Here is a 21,884-nt window from a genome sequence, read left to right on the forward strand (position 1 = left end):
AATACAAAAAGTGAGAAAAAATGGAGGGTAGGACAAAGTCAGCTTCTTTTGGTGTTTCCCAGTGAGTGCGGGGAAGTTGACACTACGATAACCAAGGCGTCAGACTTTGACTGGGAGGGTCGCAGCCAAAAAGTATATTTGGGGCCCACGCCGCTACTTGCATATTATAAAAACTTTTTATGTTCAAATTATTTTTTGCACCCTATGTAATATTATTTAATCATAGTTAATAGTATAATAATTATATAAGAATCTTTATTTGAGTTTTAAAATAATTTTGTGTAATTGTTAAAAGAAAACATTTATAATTTTTTAATTGATTATAAAAATAGAAGAAATAATTTTAAAAAATGTATTTGGCTAATTAGAAAATGGAAGGTACACATACAAAGTTAAATATTAAAAGAAAAATATTTCCCAAAAAAAAAAAAAGGTCAAATTAAAGAAGTACAAAAAATTCTAAAAGTTACTAATTAAAATAAATATTAAGCATGAAAAGTTGTCCTCTTTTATTTTTTTGGTATAGTTGTCATTTAAATGTATAATGAAACTATATATATGGATCAGTATATATATATATATATATATATATTTTTTTTTTAAATTAATAAAAAATCTCAAATTTGGATTATAATTTTACAACAAATACAAATTTCTGTAGATAAGTTAACCGAGGGGGCTATTATCTATTTATATAAATCAAATTAGTTATTTTAACTTAATCTTTTAAAATTTAATACTCAAAAGAAATTCAAAAAGCTAGGGGCAAAACAATACAACTTGCAAAAGTAAATAAATTAATGCAGAATAGGACAAAAAGTCAGTTCTTGGTGCTTCCCAGTAAGCCATAAGAATGTGTGTGGAACTTGCTAAATCAGACCTTGACTATATGCATAAAAATATGTTACCCTATTGCTACACAGACCTTAACTAGAGGCATAAAAATATATTACCCTATAGCGACATAATGTAAAGATCTGACTAATATGAATGTGACTCAGTATATCACCCAAAGAAAAAAAAACAAAAAAACAAAAAAACAAAAAAAAAAAAGAAAGAAAAAAATGAATGTGAGTCAGAATTTGGAAATGGTGGAGACAATTTATAAAATTTTCAAAACTACAAAGCCAAAATGCACTGCTAGGTACATCGTAACTATATATTTTAGTTTTTTTTTTTTTAAAAAAAAAAACTATAAAGTCTGCTTATAAATGTTTAATAACTGAACTTTTACTTACAATAAAATAAAAATTAAAGAATTTTTTTCGAAAAAGGATTTAGGCCTATATAAGAAAAATATATTTTAAATTAAAAAAATACATGCGGATTATTCTAATAAAATTCATTTACCAATAAGGTCTTCTTTTTTTTAAATTTTTTCCTTAATTTGTCTAGATTAAATATATTAAAATGCAGAATGGGAGCTTCTTCTTTTTTCTTTTTTTTTTTTTTTCTTTTTTTGTGGTTGGTTTTTAATTGGGTCCCAGTAAGCCATGAGAATGTGCGAAGAAATTGACACGGCAATACCCACAACATCATACCATGACTAGAGGCATGCATATTTATTAATATATAGCTACACAATGTAAATGTATGCACACCAACTAAAACGTTCTTCTTAAACATGCAAAGCTTTTTGGCTAAGGGCGAGCCAGAATTTGGAAATAGTGAAGACAATATGAAAAGTGAACTCTAAATTAAAATGAAACAACTTAAGGATTTTTTTAAAGATCTAGTCATATATAAGATAATATATTTCAAGTTCAAAACATATGTGTGAACTGTTCTAATAAAATTCATATATACAATTTATTTATTTATTTATTTTTTTAACCTAAAAGTCAAATCCGGGACATTCTCATAGTTAGTTTGAGAAAAAAAAAATTGTATAAAATAAATTACAACAAAATATATTTTTTTAAAACATTGTTTTTTTTTTTTTTTTTTTTTAAGGAAACGCGAAGAGAATAACAAAACTGTTTTTAGCCTTAATTGTGTATCATTTATGGTGACATCAATTGTGTATATATATGTATATATATATATATATATATATTTTTATGGTAAACATAAGTTTTTCTGAAAATAAGGAAGGAGTAAATTAGCAATTTAAAATTTTAAAAGCTTGTGGACTCTATTGATCTCAGATACAAACATGATAAATATTTAATTTGGGAGCAAAACAAGTAAAGTGACTAATTTTTATCTTCCAATAATAAGGTTAATTAAGCGGCTAACATTTTTTTTTTTTTTTTTTTTTGGTGGGGCTGGTGCTCAGGGTTACCGTTGACGAAAACGACGACCAAGACTACAATAGTAGCAATATAGCATCAAGAAGAAACATTCATTTAGGAAACTTCCAAGTATGAATCCTAAAATCCCAATTAAAATTGCCTAAAAACTGTAAAATATTCATGCTGTATACGTTTTCATTGTTCAGTGACTCACACGAAATGAAGAATTTGTCGGCTACTTGTTATTGGATTGGAATATTATAAAAAGATTTGAGGAAGAAAGGAAACCAGGTAGGAGGAAATATCAAATTAAAGCATATGGAGCTACCCATTCCCAATAAGGTGAAAAAGCTGTGGGATTCATGGGATCTCCGGGTATGTATTCTGGTGAGCCTTGTATTACAGGTTTTCCTGATGCTTTTTGCATCTTTCAGGCAAAGATGCAGAAGCAAATTGCTTCTCGTGTTCATCTGGTTCGCTTACTTGCTTGCCGATTGGATTGCTGCTGTTGCTATCGGACTCATCACCAAAAGCCAAGGCAACCATTGTGACCATGAAGGACATCAAGACTTTTTGGCATTCTGGGCTTCCTTTCTTTTGCTGCATCTCGGCGGTCCGGATAGCATTACATCTTTTGCTCTCGAGGACAATGAATTCTGGCTCAGACACTTGTTTGGCCTTATTTTGCAGTTTCTTGCTGCTCTTTACAGCTACTTTTTGACACTTCCTGATAACAAGCTACGGTTTCCAACGGCCATAATATTGGTCGTCGGAACTATTAAGTTTGCCGAGAGAACGGCTGCTCTGTATCTTGCAAGCTTGGAACATTTTGGCGAGACTGTCAGGCCAAAGCCTAATCCTGGACCTGACTATGAAAAAACTGAGGCAGTTTACTCTTCAATAAGGTGGGTTCGAGTAACAATTCCAACACAGGCAGCTGAGACAACGACCACTACTGCCGGGAATGATAAAGATCCTACATCTTGTGCTGATCCTCAGGACATTTCAGAATCGGATGAGTTCAAACTGCTGGAGAAAGCGCATGAACATTTTGAGAGCTTCAAGGGACTTATCATTGGCATCCTTCTGAGCTCCAATGTTCGAGAATCCAGCCGGAGTTTCTTCCTCAGAAGATCTGCAGATGAAGCGTTTAGATTAGTAGAGAACGAGCTCAACTTCATCTACGATGTTCTTCACACCAAGATTGTTGTGGTGCGTAACAAATTTGGATATACCATTCGATTTTTAAGTAGCTGTTCTGTTTTTGGTGCCTTTTTGTTGTTTTACTGTGCTGCTGAGAAATACAATATGTCTCCCAAGTTTGACACCGTCCTCACTTATTCCTTGCTCAGCGGAGCAATGGCGCAAGATATGATATCTGTCTTTAAGCTTATTTTTTCTGATTGGACACTTATCATCCTCAATAGCAGCTTGAGAAAATGTGTTCCCTCAATTATTCTGAAAAAATCGAGGTGGTCGGGTTCGGTCTCACAGTACAATATCATAAACTATTGTTTAGATGAACGTCCAAAGTGCCTTTACACATTGGGTGGCTATCTATATTGCAAGGGAATTCTTGAAAACGTGAAAATCTGGTGGTGTCAATCCTCCAAGACCGTTGATACAAAACTAAAACTCTTCATTTTCAACGAGCTGCGAGTGAAATCTCGGGCTGCAAACAACTTGAGTGCTGCAGTAGAAGCATGTGCGCAGAGGGGTATTTGGGCTCTCTTGCAGAATTCCAGCAGCTATAACAAACTCAAATGGAGCATCTTGGAGTTTCAGTATGCTGAAAGCTTACTTGTCTGGCATATAGCTACTGAAATTTGCTATCTGAGTGCCGAGAGTACAAAATTACCAGATGATGGTAGTAAAGAAATTTGCAAGGTCCTTTCAGATTACATGTTCTATATAATGGTTGCACAGCCAGCAATGGTGGCACCGGTTATGGGAAATTGGCACATAGCATTCCAAGATACTTGTGCAGAGGCTAATAGATACTTCAATAAGTTTTCAAGATGTGAACATATGGAAGCCTGCGGTAGAATTTTGAAAGTGGAAACAAAATCCAGACCAGCTGATGTGAAAGGAAATGTAAGTAAATCCGTGTTGTTTGATGGATGCATACTAGCTAAAGAGCTTATAAATCTGGATACAGATCGATGGAAACTAATGAGCAGAGTGTGGTTGGAATTATTGTCCTATGCTGCTATTAATTGCAGGCCAATTGTACATGCCCAGCAACCCAGTAGGGGTGGAGAACTTTTGACTATCACTTGGTTGCTAATGAATCATTTGGGCTTGGGAACACAGTTCTTTGAGCATGAACAGCAAGCTGGAACAAAGAAGGTTGGAGTGAAGTAATTAAGGTGAAACAAATTCATCCAAAAAGTGGAAGAAGAAAAAGAAAAAAAAGTTATTGGTAATGTTTCATGTATTTTCTTTATCGTTAAAAAATTTATCTTTTCTTGTAACTCTGCCGCACGACTTTTATTTTAGTCAGTACTTATGGGAAAACTTCTGTATACAAAGTTTTCTTCCTTTATCTCACTATAAAAAAGAAGCATTAATTTCGATTGCTGGTTTGTATGCTTGCCTACCATCTATTAAATAGAAATGTGTTTTAACATTACTTTATTTGTTCATGATATAAATTAATCTCAGTAAAGGGGACTTGATTAGTTTTTGAGTTTTGACAGAATGCATGTTATCAAATTAAAAGTTGTTAAAAAAAGGTTTCTGATAATATGGTGAGTTAATTACAAAACGTACATTTTATATAAAAAAAAAAATATATATTTGACATTCACCTCATTACCAAAATAATTTCAACTTAAAAAAAAAAAAAAAAATCCGTTTCCTTTCCTCAAACAAGAAGTCTACTAATCTGCAACTTTCTCGACACTTTCTCGGAACTCTCTGTTTTCGTTTAGTTAAGACTTTAAGCTTGATTCTTACCATGGCCACCTTCATTGAAAGTGATATGATCTTTTAGGCTGCTATTTTAAATTTGGTCACCCGAAAGACTTTAGACTACTTCAGTCTTCATCTACGGTGAGTGCATAATCTTCTCCAAGTCTTTGAAATAAGATTTTCATCGTTAGTTTTGGACTATATTTTTGGTGACTTTTCAACAGAAGGGTGGCCCCATTTTATACAAAATAAGAAGGGGGAGTATGGCCCAATACCCCTCTTTTGAAAGCGTTAATAAAAATTACCCTTTCCGTTTTGAATTTTTTTTATCTACCCATCTCTTTTTCATTATTCCAACTATACTCTTTTTCTTATCTTATTTCTATCCCACAGTCCACATTTCATGCTGAATGTCCAGCCTCACCCACCTGATTGATGTCCTGCTTGTCTTCGTTGACTGGCTCTTCCTCTACTTTTCCCGTGACTACTCTCTCGTTCTGCTCGGTTTCGCCATCGTCGACTGATTCATCGTGGTGGGGACTCGGGGTGGTCACTGTCGTGTCTCTTTTGCTGATGGGAGTGTGGGTCATAGATGAAAATAAAGCAGGGGTAAGCTAACTTTTGTGCAACTGATGAAGGCACTTGCAGAATATTTCAGCACATCTTCGTTCATGAGAGAAAAGCATGGAAATGTGACTAAAGAGCATCCCTTTTCTTCTGACTGGTTTTGGACCGTCGAAATAAAAATGGGATAAGAATCATTCAGTTTGTAATTGATAGTTATGTGATCCAGCTTCTGTGGAACGGATCTTACAATTTTTAGGAAATTGAAGCAGGAGGTGTTTTTTCCAATGAGCTTATGGGTTTTTCGGGGAAAGAGGATCAAAGAGAGCAGAGGTATGGAAGGTTCTTTATAATGGTTGTTAAGGGAAAAAAGCAAAGTAATTTTTTATTTTTATTGGGGGCAAAATTGAAATTAAGGGGTATATTAAAAAAATCTGGAAAGGAGAGGATAGATTTCATTACCCACTTATTTTGATGGCTATGGGGCCAAATTCTCCAGATAAGAATGAATCGAGGTGGTTCATGGTAAATTCCTCTTAAGCCCATTGACTGAGTTAACGAGCCCTGACTTTTCATCAGAAGGGTGGCCCCATTTTATACAACAAAAGAATGAATCGAGGTGGTTCATGGTAAATTCCTTTTCAAGCCGATTGACTGAGTTAACGAGCCGGGACTTTACCAACTCTTCTTTATTTATTTATTTATTTTTCTCCTTTTTAGGTCAGCTGAGAGAGGTTTGTCGTTCCCAACTCGAACGGAAGAAAAGACAGAGCAAGTTAAAACCATTGTACTTAATATACAGAATAGATTTCTATCTTTTCCTTGCCTTTTTGTATTTTTTCTTTTGACATTCCTTAATTTGCTATTTGTAATGTCTACCGCATCCAAAAGAGGCTGTTCTTCTCCTAGTTCTTCCTTTGAATCTCCATATGTGTCTATTGAGCTTCTTTCCTACTTGAAACCTGAGCAAAAGACGCCATTTCAGGTACTCAGAGAAGTTGTCATGCCAGAATTTAAGCGGCATTTATCAAACGGAAAGCAATTCCTTCCTCCACCTGAAGAAACCCACAACGGCAATGGCAACATCATCACCGTCTCCGCGGCGGACGATGCCGGCAGCAGCGTAACCGAGGAGGATTCCGGGAACTACTCAAATTTGCATGCAGTGTTTGATGAAATTCAGAGAGATGTCAACTATATCTACAAGGCATGTGGGAAGCTGGAGCGATGGGAAGCTCTCGTCAACTCTGAAATAAAAGGTTTAGTATTCCAGAGGTTGGACGATGGTTTTAAAGAGAGAATGAATACGTCGTCGTCGTCCTTGGATAACACTGTCAGAACCAAATTTGAGGTTCAGCTGGATAAACTTCTCAAGGTTCACAAAATCATATCGGATTTGAAGAATTCGATATGTTCACAACCTGAGCTGGCCCCCTCAGCTGATCTGGAATCAGAGAGCTTTAAAAGTGCTACCTCGTCCATGACAAGACAAGGGATAGTTAATTTCCCGGTCCAATTGCCGGTCGTAAACATCGGGAGAGAAATCGCGGAGGTATCAACTTTCGAAGAAATTCAGGCAATCTACAATGGTCTAGATGTTACATTGAAGCTCTGTTTGCTGTGCTTCTCTGTTTTCCCTGAAAACGCAATTATAAAGAAGAAAGTTTTGGTCCATTGGTGGGTTGGAGAGGGATTCATAGACTTCTCCTCATCCATTACGGATCAAGGAGGCAAAACTGTGGAGCAGATTGGATATGGGTATTTCAAAGATCTCATTGCGAAACGAATCATCGAGCCCGTCTACAAGAAGAGGAGGCCAGGAGCTGACAGCTGCAAGATGAACCCTTTAATTCGTTATGCTGTAATCAATCTTGCTGAGAGAGCAGGGTTTGTTGACTTTGACAGTGATAGAAATCCCACCGCAAAATTCACTGATTCGCGGAGGGCATTTTTAGTAAGAACCAAAGAAAGATCATCTATGGAGGAGCTAACCAATAATTTCAATTTGAAACAGGAAAATGTTCAGACACTGTTCAATGTGAGTGAGACCAATTTTGGTTTCAGGCAAGACTGGTTCTCAAAGATGAAGTATGTGAAAGTACTTCAGCTGGGTAGGTGGCAAAGCTCGGTCAAGCATGTTATTGAAGCAGAAGACAGTGGGTTCTTGAAGGGCTTGAAGAAAATGAAACAGCTTAGGTACTTAAGCCTTAGGGGAGTGTCCAGAATCACAGAGCTTCCTGATTCAATTTGCAAGCTTAGGAATCTGAGGATTCTGAACCTTAATGGGTGCAGAGATTTAGAGAAACTCCCAGATGGGATTGGATCGCTGGATAAGCTGACGCACTTGGACATGTATGAATGCTTCTTGATAAGCCGCATGCCTAGAGGACTTGCTTTGCTTTCAGAACTCCAAGTCCTCAAAGGCTTCGTGGTTGGAAAAAAACCAAGCTCGGGAGAAGACCAGGACCACTGTAAGTTGAAGGATTTGGCAAAATTGGAGAAGCTAAAGACGTTGAGAATCCATATGGATAAAAGCTCTTCTCTGACAGATCAAGTGCAAGAACTAAGCTGTTTGGAACAGTTCAAAAAGCTGAGGTCGTTGTCAATATCTTGGTCAAGGATTTATGGCTCGTCTGCTCCCAAAAGGAACATCCAGAGGATGATCACTACTATTTACTCAATGCGATCGGTTCCAAGAACGCTTCCTTCTTTTTCTTCTCCCTCACTTCCTGTTCTATTAGAGAAGCTGGACCTCCATTATTTCCCTGAATCTACAATGCCTGAGTGGTTGGTGCCGGATCGGCTGAAGCAGCTAAAGAAGCTGTATATCAGAGGAGGAGTACTCGGGGATCTGGGGCAGGAGTGTTCCACATCGCCATGGAGTAGTGTCAAGGTTTTGCGCTTGAAATTCTTAAGTAAATTGCAGATTGAGTGGCGAGAAGTGCAGGCTTTGTTTCCCAACTTGGTGTACTTAGAGAAATTCAAATGTCCTAAACTTAGTTTCTTTCCATGCGATCAGAATGGAGTATGGGAAAAAGCAGAAGATCATACAAATTAAAGCATGAATTGGTTACTAGGAAATTGGTTAGTGTTAGTAACTAATTTGATCTTTTTTCTTTGGAATGATCATATTCTTATTCTTTGATTTCTATCAAGTTATAAGTGTAAATTTTTTAAGTGGGTTGTAATGCAAAAGTAGTAGTATTCGAATCTACATTTTTAGAATTTTAAATTTTGATAAGGTACCAAATTACCACTAATCTCGTTAGGACTTTCTGGTGCAGTTTATATATATGATCCAATTTGGCCTTTAAAATGAACAAAATTCATTATTGTGGTTTAATTATTTTGGTAAATTAGTTGATTTATTAATTCTATTTAGTAATGCACAATATGAGTATAGTCAGTCATTTCTTCTGGTAGGGCAATTGAGAAGGTAGGTTGCCACGATGAAGAACAATTCATCAAGTAAAAAGCTATTTTTTACTCTCCAACATTAATAACTATTTTTTTAACCTATACCTTTGAATTTTCCGGAGATTTGCAGTTTACCTTTCATATCTTGTTTTCATCATCTGTGCTCTTTGAATTTATATTTATTTTTTCAACAACACTCCCCACCCTAACTTCCTTCATTTTAGTTCGTTAAATGACCTGTGCAGTGCACATTTCTGTCTCTTTAAACCATTTAAGGGGTAGAAATGGTATTTTAAGTTTTCAACGTATTCTTTTTCCAAATTATCCAAAAAAAAAAATAATAAAATAAAATTGGCACATATCAAGTAATGTGACCGGTGGGTGAGGAAGCTAGCTCAAAACCAGTAGTTTAGCCTCAAAAAGCATATATAATTTAGCAACCATTATATATGTTGAAACCCAAAATAATTATACCTTAATGTTACATTTACACTTCACATGAATCTGATGTGTTGCATACATATTCGTGATAATTATAACAAAAAATGTAACATTAGTTCATTAAAAAAAAAAATTCTACTTTTTTTTTTTTTTAATAAATGGTAAATAAAAATTACTATCTGATAATTAAGATGATTAAAAAAAAAAAGAAGTCAAAACGTACTTTGGTATCCTCTCTTTTAACAGAGTTTTCACTTAGAAAGTTTATCAAATGGGTTTTATTGTCAAGCAATAACATATTAAACGAAGATTGGAATAGCCAACCAAAAAAAAAAAAAAGGTTTAGCAAAACAATGCCAAAAACTAGCTAGGGAGTAGTTTGTGTCCTTTGTGGGTTATTCTCTATTATCGATAATCATATCAAAGAGAAAGAGGAGAGAGAAAGATAGAAGAAGAAGAAAAAAGTGAGTTTTGGTTTTTCAGTTTTTATAATTTTTATTTTATCAAAACAATTTCAGAAATTACAAAGAAAATCAGCAAAACCAATTTATTGGTCACATGAGTATAGTAGCACATGACCAATTTTAAATAGAGGATGTTAAAATTTGATAGTTTTGATAATAAAGAATTTTAAATGTTTAAAATTTTTTTTTTACAGCCACTAACTAAAAATTGGTAAAAATAAACGGTACAAAATTACATTTTGACCAAAATTAATTTACTACCCGATAGGACATTTTAACTAATTTTGGTTACGAGGAAAGAAATAGGCTAGCCTGCTAGCTTGCTGCCTTAAACTCTTCTTGAAGACTATTTGCATGTATTTCACCACATGAAATCGGTATATCCATTATCATTTTCACATACCAAAAATAAAAAATAATCCATCGTCATTTGTCAATCCCAACCCAGATGTTTTCAACGTTCTCTTATTCGGACCTTTTACAACTATTTTTTTTTTTTTTTAAATAAATGGAGGGAAGGATTCTAATATTTGATGTTAAATCCAAAATTTAGAGGCCATCACCAATAATCACTATCAACTGGATTGCTGTAAAAAGATGATTGTTCACCACTAGATTTTTTTTAGATATATATATATATATATATATTTTTTTTTTTTTGAGATGATTTTTCAACACTACTTAACATGCAGGTCATTGTTTAACTATAAATTTCTCCTAAAATATAAGAAGAGTCAACCATAAGTCATATTATTTTACTAGATATTCGCATAATGTGTCAAAACAAGATAATTTCATTACCGAACTTAACTCATGGAAAACGTTTATTTTTTTATTTTTTTATTTTTTTATTTTTTTTTTGTTGTTGTTTTCACCATTGCCCCCTAGCCTTTCACTCTTTTTGCAATTTGCACCTTGACCTTTGTATTTGACACCATAACTTCACTGACAGGATCTAGCTCGGGAATCCTCTCAAGATCTCTCGTGGGGTTCTGCTTAGTGAAATCTCACTGGATAATTCTTAAAAGATATCCAACGGAATCTCACTTCAAACGTGGACAACGAACATATGCATTATCAATAATACCTCAATATATAAATATAAAACCACAACAGTATAAAATCCACAACTATGGCCCATAACTAGCCTACAATATTAGAGGCCATAACTACACACATAAATACTATGGTCTCTACTGAGTCCCACAATTAAATCAGAGCATTCTAAGAGTGTCAACAAAGTTTAAGAGTATAAATAAGTAATAAACGAGTCCGGAAGGATAAAGGTAAGATAAAAAAAAAAAAAAAAAAGATAAATACTGCTGCTGTTGTGAAAGAAGCAAAGTGACAAGTTGTGCGTGAGGTAAACTGCTACTAACTGCCTAGACCTAGGAGAACGAATTTAAAACAAATAAAATGTGAGATAAAGATATCTCAGTGAGTGGCAGAGTACAATAGAAAAATAATAATTTATTTCCATAAAAACTTCTCTGAAGACCTCTCGTTCTACTCGTTTGAAAAGTTTTCCGTTTAAAAATCATTTTGTAAAATCTGAACTTGTACCCCAATTTAATCTCATACAAATCGATGCTCAAAGGTATAAAATGAACGATCAATATAATATTACAAAATACTTTAGTTAAGATATAAATGTTGAGCATCACATCTCATAAACATAGTTTCATGAAATAAATATGAAAGTGCAGTAATAACAACCATATTTGAAAACCAACAATATACTTAAACATATACAATGTACTATACGATATACCAATCTGTAACCCATGGGATACACCTACCTCATGACCCTCAATATATGAAATGTTTCGTGGAAATAATAAACTGTTGGATAAATTCGACCTTATGGTCCGTGGCAATAATAAACCGTTGCGTGAAACCAACCTCACGGCACCGTAGCAATAATAAACCGTCGGATAAATCCAACCTCACGGTCCATGAAAATAATAAACCGTTGGGTGAACCTAACCTCATGGTACCGTAGTAAACCTAGCACGTTGCAATATAATACTGAACCGAAACTCTGGTACTATATGGTACATCAATTAAAAATAACCAATACAGTATCTTTCAAACAATCTCGTAAGATCATATATACTTTTCCAAATGATATTGTATCATAAATCATAATTTAATATTTAAATTCCACCGCTTATTTAAATATTTAAAAAAAATTTCAAAACATGATTTCATGCTAAAGCCAGAAATGCCACAGTGAAATATATTCACCATAAACCAATTTTAAGCACATAAAATTTTAAAATATTTGAACATGCTTAAAATCATATGATTTTCAATATGCTTTATCAACCAAATAATTTCCAAAGTGATTTAAAACCTCAATTTGATTTCCAACATATTTAAATACCATAAGTCCATTTATGAACTCATTAAAATTGAAAATCACTTAAAATATTGTCAAAAACCACATAAAATGATAACACATATATGTGAAAGCAGATATTTATATATGCATAAAACAACATTTCAATCGAATGGTATATACGTAAAATATTTAAACCACATATATATTATACTATATACCAAAAACATTTAAAAATGATATAACTACTCATAGTACTATAGATGCTCACTCTTACTCTCCTGCAGGACTGCCTCCAGACTCAACACAAGTGTTTGCAATATAATAAAAATATTCCTCATGCTCCAGATAACTAAACCAAATACACTTGTATGACCTAAATGTCTTAAAATAATTTATGATACTATAAAATTACATAAATTGGATACCGAGCAGTTCAATTATACCGCATACCATTAGGACCCGGTATCCAAAATTGAGGATTTTCACCTGAAGCCTAAACTTTCAAAATTGAACCTCCTAATGGGTCCTAATAATATACAATTTCACTAATCCAACTTCAATTTTAACCAATTTGACCAATTTTGTTCAAACACAGTCCAAATTTATCCAATAATTAACTAATTGATGCAAAAATGGAAAATTATCAAATGACCTCCAAAATTCACAAAATTTATATCCATCGAAAGTCTAAGAGACAAGGAACACAGCCGTATGCTCACCTCAATTCAAAAGTTCCTTCGGTGGCTAGAAAACTCGGTTGAAGCTTCGGTTAAACTCCCTGTTGTCGTATCTCTCAAACGATGAGGAATCTGGAAAAAATAACCAAGAAAATGAGCTTAGAGGGTTTAAAAATGGTAGGATCGATGTATGAGTTGGCCTGAAATGGCCGAAAACTCACATTGCCAGCTGCAGATGCCTTTGCCTGCTAGATCCGGGCACTTCCGACCGCCGTTCACGGTGAAATTTCACAGCTGAGCTCGCCTCCACGTGGGCTTCCTCCCTTTCTAGTGCGTGTAAGTGGTGGTTGGCCGGAATGGGCAAAAATGGCGATGACCCAGTTCGACGTTAAATGGGTCCAAAACGATCCAGTTTGGATCCATGGGTCTGGGGAGGAATTCACGGGTTTTGGTGATAAAATAGATATTTTTGAAATTGGTTTCCTATTTGGCACACTTATTGATGCGAATTTGTCTGTGCCCGCACAACCGACAACCCGCTGGGTTGCTGATCCGATACGGATGAAGACCGGGCTGATCACTAGGGCTCAAGCTAAGTGATTTAGGGAAAACTTTGCTGCTTTTATCTAGGGGGTAATTCATTCTCAAGAGCACCTGTCCATACCCAAAGATCCAAGACCTAATTTGGGCATACAAGTGGTAGAAGTTGATATAGACCCGGGTAGCGGTTTTGGTACATTTATGGAATCCGGGCAGCAAGAAATGGTTCCAACTCTTTATGGATTCAATAAGTATCACTAAGAGGTCATAGAAACAAGTCAAGGCAGAAGTAAAGCCAACTTGTAAGGACTTGTATGGACAGCTTCAAAATTTGGCCGAATATTACTGTATTGCTTGCTGGCTTTACTGTATTTTGCTGAGTTGGCTTTTGCTCTTTCCTCCAAGTAAGGAAAACGTGTGGGACTCCATAATAATCCTATTTGGCATCCTAAAAAGCATATAGAAGCTGATTTGGAGCTCAAATTGGTAAAAGATTGGTAAAAGTCAATTTAGTCAAAAAGCTAGTATTTTAGTTTCCTAATTTGATTTCTACTTTTTGTTTTAGGAAATTACCTTTACTTTTGGTTTTTATTTATTTATTTTCTGAAAAAATAAATTTAGGAAAGTTATTATTTTATTATTTTCATTGTAAATTAATTAATTCCTAATTGAAAAAAAAGGGAATTAATTAATCCAAATTAGATTAGGAAAGGGTGTGAAATTAGGCAATTTCCTAATTGGATTCTATGTTGGCTGAAATTTCCTAATCCTTTTAGGTTTTATATTGTTCATTCAAAGCCTATTTAAAGTCTTATTTTCAATGAGAAATCAAGCTTAAATTTTATATAGAAATTTATGTGTGAGATTGAATTCTCTTTGTTCTTTTGAACACCTAAAACACCATTAGTGAATAAGTGTTTTAGTTTGACTTATCAATAAGCCTTCCATCACTTATTATGGCGTCATCATTATATATCAAGGTTTCTAATCATAGATTTGTTAGGGGTCAAGGTGACCATTAGAACTTAAGTATAATTAGATTCGAGCTAATATAATAAGGGTTTAGGAGCAGGTTGTCCTAGGTTCATATCACTTATTGAGGGTTATATAGAGCTTGGGGTAACTAACAAACAAAAATTGGGGACTAGTTTGGACACTAATATAAAACTTATGCTTAAAACTTCTTAGAACCATAACTTTTTATCCATAACTCAGAATTTGGCGTGTCGCCAGTCTATGAACTTGTATCGACAATGTGTACACAATGGTACCTTAGTTAAACCAAAAATATTGGCCATTGAAAAAGTCAACTTGGACTCATATATTGTTCACTTGGTCAAACTTGATCAAACTTAGTCAAACATGGTCAAACTTGTTAAAACATGTGTATTTTAGTACAGGTAGTTATCATCTACCCCATTAAAGAAATTTCATCCATGAAATTCATACCTTAGTTTTGGAAGAGGTGAGGATATTGACTCCGTATATGATCCTTTCACTCTCAAGTTGCCTCCTCAACTAGGTGATTTCTCCATAGAATTTTCACTAAAGGTATGGTCTTGTTGCGAAGCCCTTTCTCTTCCCTACTTAGAATATGCATTGGCTGCTCCTCATAACAAGTCATCCCTCAACTCAAACTCCAATGTCTTCAACACATGGGATGGATCCGAGCCATACTTGCAGAGCATGGAGATGTGAAATACATCATAGACTCGAGAAAGCTCCTTTGGCAAGTTTAACCTGTAAGCCACTGGACTGATCCTCTCAACTATCTCATATGGTCCAATGTAGTGAAGAATTAGCTTCCCTCGTTTTCCAAAGCGTACTACGCCCTTCCAAGAAGAGAGTTTCAGGAATACCCGATCACCAATCTCAAACTCGATATCCTTCCTACGCACGTCCGCATAGCTTTTTTACCTGTCCTATGCTGCTTTCAACCTTGTCCATATAATATTGACCTTGTCCATTATCACTTGTATAATCTCGAGACCTAAAAGTTTTATTTCACTCATCTTATTCAAACATAATGGTGTTCGACATTGTTTCCCAGACAATGCCTTAAACGTGACATCTAAATGATCGAGTGGTAACTGTTGTTGTAGGTGAACTCTGCCAAAGGTAGATACTCATTATAATTTCCCTTAAACTGTAATACACATGACCTCAACATATCCTCCAAGGTCTGAATTGACATCAAGTTCATTCATTAATCTTTGCCAAAACATCAAAGTGAACGGTGGATTTCTATCAGATACAATCAATACTGGCACCCCATGCAAACTCACTATATGATTCATGAAAAGTTTCGCTAACTTTTGAGGAGAAAAGTTCTCACAAATGGGTAGGAAATGTGCGGATTTGGTGAGTCAATCCACTATTACCCAAATACCATCATGTCTATAAATTGTGGGAGAAAGCTTCAATATAAAATCCATTGTAATGCAACTCTCATTTCCATTTTGGGATGCATAAAGGCTGTAGAAGTCCAAAAGGCTTTGTCTCTCTATCTTCACTTGTTGACAAATGAAACACTTGGATATATATTCAACAACTTCTTTTTTCATCAATTTTTAGCTTTTCATTAGCTGGAAAATAATGTCTAGAACCAATTTCCAAGGCTACGTTGCCTCTAAAAGCGAAATTTGACTTTTCCCCTTATTTAACTTTCTTTCACATGCTCATCAAGTAAGGATCTTCAAATTGGGCCTAAAAAAACACAGTTCATGAGTATCGGTTGTAGTCAAAAGCTAGCAAAAACTTCTCATGAGTATGCATCCGTAAATTAACACCTAACTATTACAACTTAAAAATCAAAGGAATGATGCAATCATAATCCTTGAGCAACCTAATCCATCTCTTTTGCCTTAAGTTCAACTTTTTTTGAGTAAACAAATACTTAAGGCTCTTATAATTGGTAAAGGTCCGACAAGCAAACTCCATGTTAGTAGTGCCTCCAAGCCTTCAATATAAAGATCACTGCAGCAAGCCCTAAATCATGAGTCAGATAATTCAACTTGTGCTTCTTCAACTACCTAGAAGCATAGGTAACAACTCATAATTTTCTCAAAAATCCAACCAACAAATAAAAAAGAAAGTTCGGAACTTAAATCTAATTTCCCCAAACCAATACTAGTATCACAAAGTTAAAACTGAGATTGTTCTTTTTGCCTTCGATTACACTCTTAGTACTTGCAATTATAAGATCCATATTCCTCATTGATTATCCAATTTTCTTAACCTCGACAAACATATTTCTTGTAACCAAATTCATCAAAGTCATAAAATGAAAAATTCTCAAACTTATTCCAATGGAGAGCCTTAGATTGCTTATAAAGCCTAAAAGAAATCCTCAAGATTGTCAATACTAAAGAATATGAAACCAAAAGATCAAGTCCAAGTCCTCTCATCATCTCAAATATCATTCTTGAAGAAACCTCAAATTCTTCCAATTTCAAACAAACTCAAAGAATACATAACTCAAGCAATAAAGAAATTTAAATCTTAACTATAATATCACAACCAAGTACTAAGAACTAGTTACTAGATCCTTAAACCATAGGAAAACATTCATCACTTTCTTATGTTCTAACTATGCCCCCCAAAATCAAAATCTTTAGAAGGTCAAGTTATCATCAAGAATATCAACCACCTTAGATCCATAAAACATTCTCAACATAAAACCCTCAATCTCCAAGAAAACAAAATATCAAAACCAAGATCTAAAACTATCACCCAAAAGCAGATGCCACAAAACCAACTTATGAAATTTACTGCTTAATTATCAACAAGTTGTCCCACACAAGATCACCAAAATGCATTAACCAAACTTTGTCCATACCAGATTCTAAATTAAGATCTTAATTTCCATGCAACGAAGATAACTACTCTTAAACATCTTATGAGGTCAAAAGAATCTTTTTGTGGATGTGGAACTTTTCAGGTAACAACCCAAAGGAACTGGAATCATCTCAACTTGTGTAACATATTCACGTGAAACAAAAGAGCATGTGTTCCTTGAGCCATTAACATATATTCATCATTACTAGGCATATATAATGTATTTGTCACAACATCGGGGTTCCTTGTGCCTCCTAACTGATCATAGCATATACCTTACTTTTGGTAAGTTGTCATCCCTTTTGACCTCTGCCTTTGGCTATGGATGAAGATCGTTATCCAAAGTTGGTAGAACCTTCTGAAGTCTAGCTTGTTTATGTATCTTATACTTTGTACCCATCAATCAGCTGAAATTGTGCTCCCGACCTTAAAGCTCTAGCATGGCTATATTCTTAATAGGGGCAATCCTTTTTAAAGTATTCCAACTGCCTATAATGAAAACATAATCCATCCCACTGGCAGTGTCCATCATGAAACTTACAACATAAGCTATCTCAAATTGTCGATCTCTGAAAATAGTCACTATTGTTATTCACTATCTACTGTCTTGATCCCTAAGTGAGTGTCTTAACTTTAATCTCTTAATCTTAATAAAAGTTGGAGGATAAAACTTGGTGTGGAATATAGTCTTGAACTATGTCCAAGTGTGACGTCTCCTAGTTCTTTCAAATGTCCACCATTTTTTTGTGTTTCCCTCTAGCATAAAGCTAGCTAAAGAGATCTTGTCCTCGTCCAAACATTGCATAGGATCCGTGGAGCCATTACAACCCACTACTCCAAGTCTATGAGCTTAATTAATAGAATAAATAGTAAACCCACTCTTCTCGAGTGATTGAGCTAGGCGCTTGACAAGATGCTCCTTATAAATGGACACATCTATACTTCCAGCTGTAGCATGCTGGCAACCATGTCTACCTCCTCGTGACATCAAGAAAAATTTCTATATAATAGAATCGATCAAAATATAATTAACACCAACAAAATGGTAGGAATGGAAGGCGAAACACAGGATGAGTCGTACAACAATGCACAACCCCAAGGAAATTTAGAACCTAGATGATAGGACTTGCCCTGGGAACCCTCCTAGAATCTCTTGTGGGGTCCTACTTAGTGAAGTCTCACTGTACAATCCTTAAAGGATATCCAATGAAACCTCACTTCAAACGTAGACAACAAACACATGCATTATCAATAATACCTCAATATATATATATAAAACTACAACAGCACAAAGTCCACAACTATTGTCCACAACCAGCCTATAGTACTATATGCCATAACTACACACATAAATATTATGGCCTCTATTGAGTCCCATAATTAAATCAAAGCATTCTAAGAGTGTCAACAAAGTTTACGAGTACAAATAAGTAATAAATGAGTGCGGAAAGATAAAAGTAAGATAAAGAAAAGATAAATACTGTTGCTGCCATGAAAGAACCAAAGCGACAAAACTACTACAAACTACCTGGACCTAGGGGAACAAATTTAAAACAAATAACACATGAGATAAAGATATTTTAGTGAGTGGCAGAGTACAATAGAAAAACAATAATTTATTTCTGTAAAATCTTCTCTCGAGACCTCTTATTCTACTCGTTTGAAAAGTTTTCTGTTTAAAAATCATTTCTTAAATCCCGAACTTGTACCCCGATTTAATCTTCTTAAAATCGACGCCCAAATTATAAAATAAACGATCAATATAATATTACAAAATACCTTAATCAAGATATAAATGTTGAGTATAAAATCTCATAAACACAGTTTCACGAAATAAATATGAAAGTGCAATAATAACAACCATATTTAAAAACAAATAATATACTCAAACATATACAATGTACCATATAATATACCAATTTGTAAACTGTGGGATACACCCACCTCACAACTCTCAATATACGAAATGTGTCGTGCAAATAATAAACCATCAGGACATAGCCAACCTCATAGCTCGTGGCAATAATAAACCGTTGGGTGAAACCAACCTCAGGGCACCGTGGCAATAATAAACCTTCGAATAAATCCGACCTCACGGTCCGTGGCAATAATAAACCGTTGGGTGAAACCAACCTCATGGCACCGTGGCAACAATAAACCATCGAATAAACCCAACCTCATGGTCCATGACAATAATAAACTGTTGGATGAAACAACCTCATGGTACCGTGGCAAACCAAATGCGTTGTAATATAATACTGAATCGAAACTTTGGTACTATATGATATATCAATTAAAAATAAACAATACAGTATCCTTCAAACAATCTCATAAGATCATATAGACTTTTCCAAATGATACTGTATCATAAATCATAATTTAATATTTAAATTCCACCGCTTATTTAAATATTTCAAAAAAAATTTCAAAACATCATTTCATGCTAAAACTAGAAATACCACAGTGAAATATATTCACCATAAACCAATTTTAAGTACATAAAATTTTAAAATATTTGAACATGCTTAACATCATATGATTTTGAATCTGCTTTGTCAACCAAATAATTTCCAAAATGATTTAAAACCTCAATTTTATTTCCAAGATATTTAAATACCACAAGTCCATTTATGAACTCATTAAAATTTAAAATCACTTAAAATATTGTCAAAAGTCACATAAAATGGTGAAAGCAGATATTTATATGTGCATAAAACAACATTTCGATCAAATGTTATATACGTAAAATATTTAAACCACATATATATTATACTATATACCCAAAATATTTAAAAATGATATAACCACTCACAGTACTGTAGATGCTTACTCCTGCTCCCCTGCAGGACTGCCTCCAGACTCAACACGGGTGTTTGTAATATAATAAAAATATTCATCAAGCTCCAAATAACTAAATCAAAGTCACTTGTATGATCCACATTTCTTAAAATAATTTATGGTACTATAAAATTACATAAATTGGACACCGAATAGTCCAAATGTACCCCGTAGCATTAGGACCCAGTATCCAAAATTGGAGATTTTCACCTGAAGCCTAAACTTTTGAAATTGAACCTCCTAATAGGTCCTAATAATATCCAATTTCACTAATACAATTTTAATTTTAACCAATTTGACCAATTTTGTCCAAACACAGTCCGAATTTATCCAGTAATTAACTAATTGATCTAAAAATGGAAAAATTATCAAACAACCTCCAAAATTCACAAACTTTATATCCATGGAAAGCCCAAGAGACAAGGAACACAACAATATGCTCACCTCAGTCCAAACATTCCTTCGGTGGCCGAAAAACTCGATTGAAGCTTCGGTCGAACTCCCTGCTGTCATATCTCTCAAACGGTGTGAGAAAAATAAGCATGGAAATGAGCTCAAAGGGTCCAAAAATGGTACGATAGGTGTATGGTTTGGCCTAAAACAGCCAAAAAAAGCAAAAATTGGGTGACCTACATCGCCGACCGCAGCTGCCTTCGCTGGCCAAATCCAGGTGCATCCAGTCGTGGTTTGCCTTGAAATTTCACTGTTGAGCTTGGCCCCACGTGGGCTTCCTCCATGTCTGGTGCATGTAAGTGGTGGTTGGTCGGAATGGGAAAAAACGATGATGACCCGATTCGACACTAAACGGGTCCAAAATGATCCAGTTCGAACCCACGGGTCTGGGGGAGAAATTTCTCGGGTTTTGGGGATGAAATGGGTATTTTGGAAATTGATTCCCTATTTGGCTCACTTATCGAGGATTATATAGAACCTAGGGTCACTAACAACAAAAACTGGGGATTGGTTTAGACACTGATATAAAACTTATCCGTAACTCAGAATTTGGCATGCCGCCAGTCTATAAACTCATATCGACAAGGTCTATACAATGGTAACTTAGTCAAACCAAAAATATTGACCATTGAAAAAGTCAACTTGGACCCACATATTGTTCACTTGGTCAAACTTGTTAAAACATGTGTATTTTGGTACGGGTTGTTACACTCATGGCCTTTACCAATAGTGTTGCTATACCCTAAAATGTTAACACCATTTATATTAAGCTATTAAAACCCATGTGCATGCCCATCCCTTGCTCGTTTAAACTTCATGGGCAAATTGGAACATTTTCTTCCTCACCCCTTCATTGGAACCAAAAACAACTTGCAATTCCGAAAAGAGGAAAGTTTAGGGTTTGGTTGAAGAATGTGAAATTATCAGAGATGGAGATGGAGGTCATGTGATGCTACTTCAAGAGACCATGGTGGGCATGGTGGTAATGACATCATGGACAAATATAAATCGTGGAAAGAGGTTTTATGGGTGCCAATTTACAAGGTAAGGAGGGTATATTGAATTTTTGTTTATTATACTATCTCCCACCTCTACTACAAATTACGGCACAAAACTTAAATATTGAATTTTTCCTTACTTTTTCTTTTTAATTTGATATGTG

At 34.7% G+C, this 21,884-nt stretch overlaps 2 protein-coding genes across 4 annotated transcripts; both read left to right on the top strand.

Annotated features, from left to right (window-relative positions):
• The first annotated feature begins 2,552 nt into the window (after window positions 1–2,552).
• On the top strand, window positions 2,553–4,598 carry LOC107422203 (uncharacterized). The gene has a single exon (XM_060812004.1). It carries the CDS (start codon window positions 2,553–2,555, stop codon window positions 4,596–4,598), a length of 2,046 nt encoding a protein of 681 aa, XP_060667987.1.
• A 449-nt stretch (window positions 4,599–5,047) lies between these two features.
• Window positions 5,048–8,943, top strand: LOC107422260 (disease resistance RPP13-like protein 4). 3 transcript variants are annotated; one of them, XM_060812710.1, is made up of 3 exons: window positions 5,048–6,340; window positions 6,432–6,498; window positions 6,697–8,943. In XM_060812710.1, exons 1-3 carry the CDS (start codon window positions 6,321–6,323, stop codon window positions 8,767–8,769), a joined length of 2,160 nt encoding a protein of 719 aa, XP_060668693.1. In that variant the 5' UTR covers window positions 5,048–6,320; the 3' UTR covers window positions 8,770–8,943. The 3 variants fall into 3 exon arrangements, with proteins under 3 accessions (XP_060668693.1, XP_048325044.2, XP_060668697.1); XM_048469087.2 differs by having other exon boundaries at window positions 5,049–6,340; window positions 6,432–8,943; XM_060812714.1 differs by lacking the exon at window positions 6,432–6,498 and having other exon boundaries at window positions 5,050–6,340.
• Window positions 8,944–21,884: the final 12,941 nt, after the last annotated feature.

The sequence above is a fragment of the Ziziphus jujuba genome, chromosome 1 (genome assembly GCF_031755915.1).
Source record: "Ziziphus jujuba cultivar Dongzao chromosome 1, ASM3175591v1".
Lineage (NCBI taxonomy): Eukaryota > Viridiplantae > Streptophyta > Magnoliopsida > Rosales > Rhamnaceae > Ziziphus > Ziziphus jujuba.